The 854-nt window shown below is 39.1% G+C and overlaps 1 protein-coding gene across 1 annotated transcript; it reads left to right on the top strand.

Annotated features, from left to right (window-relative positions):
- Positions 1 to 446: 446 nt before the first annotated feature.
- On the top strand, positions 447 to 652 carry PHALS_05884 (uncharacterized protein; the record flags this gene model as incomplete). Its single annotated transcript, XM_024723198.1, has 2 exons — positions 447 to 504; positions 561 to 652. 2 exons carry the CDS (start codon positions 447 to 449, stop codon positions 650 to 652), a joined length of 150 nt encoding a protein of 49 aa, XP_024574199.1.
- Between the last annotated feature and the right edge of the window lie 202 nt (positions 653 to 854).

Here is an 854-nt window from a genome sequence, read left to right as displayed (position 1 = left end):
CCAGTAGTTATGCATGGATTTAGATTTTACTATACATATTTAGGAAAAGCTATGAATAAAGTCAGTTTTGGATTTGAACGGAAGAGATAACTAGCTTCGGAAAAAGTTTGTAATTACATTTGGAGTAAGCGGATTGCGATCCGCTAAACTCGTACTTGTTCCAAAGATGGAACGAAAGGTCGGTGATTTAACTTACGCTTCCTCTAAGTGCAGAACTACGGCAGCCCCGCTGCATTAAGCCTCGTGCAAATATAAATGAATGGTGAATTCGTAGTCAGATACAAATTTCGTGCCTTAAACTGCTTTTGATTATGGGATTCTATAATCTTTGATATGCTTATCACAGAGTTTACGGCGTTTATAGAGCATTTTTCAGAAACGTAAGGTGCATTTGTTCGATCGGGTTTCTTTCAAGAGACCAATAGTAAAGTATTTATAGCTAAGAGATGAGAAAACAAAGACAACAACCAAACGATGATCGAGATATGAAATCTCTCTTTGACCGTATAGCTACTATCTCCATGAAAATTGACCTGTCCAGCAAATGGGCCATCATATAGGAGTCAATTTTTCCGCTAAAAGCGCTTTTCAACTTACGTATAAGGCCAAACTATTTTGTCTATTGCTAGGCAGCCCAAATCAGCGCTGTTAAACTTCTTAGCGACGACCGAGATTGCTTTATACCTAGCATGATGTCAAATTTGTCATCGAGGTCGAGAAAGATAAACTCGTCTTCGTCTCAGAAATCGTCAAACTTCGTTGCAATTGAATGACCTGCCTAGTATCTTCGTTATAGATACTTTTGTAATAATCATCTATTTGGCAGACTAGCACTGCGGCGGGGCTGCCGTAGC

The sequence above is a fragment of the Plasmopara halstedii genome (genome assembly GCF_900000015.1).
Source record: "Plasmopara halstedii genome assembly, contig: Scaffold_292, whole genome shotgun sequence".
Classification (NCBI taxonomy): Eukaryota; Oomycota; class Peronosporomycetes; order Peronosporales; family Peronosporaceae; genus Plasmopara; species Plasmopara halstedii.
The sequence above is the reverse complement of the archived record's forward strand: the minus strand, read 5'-3'. Positions and strand labels throughout refer to the sequence as shown.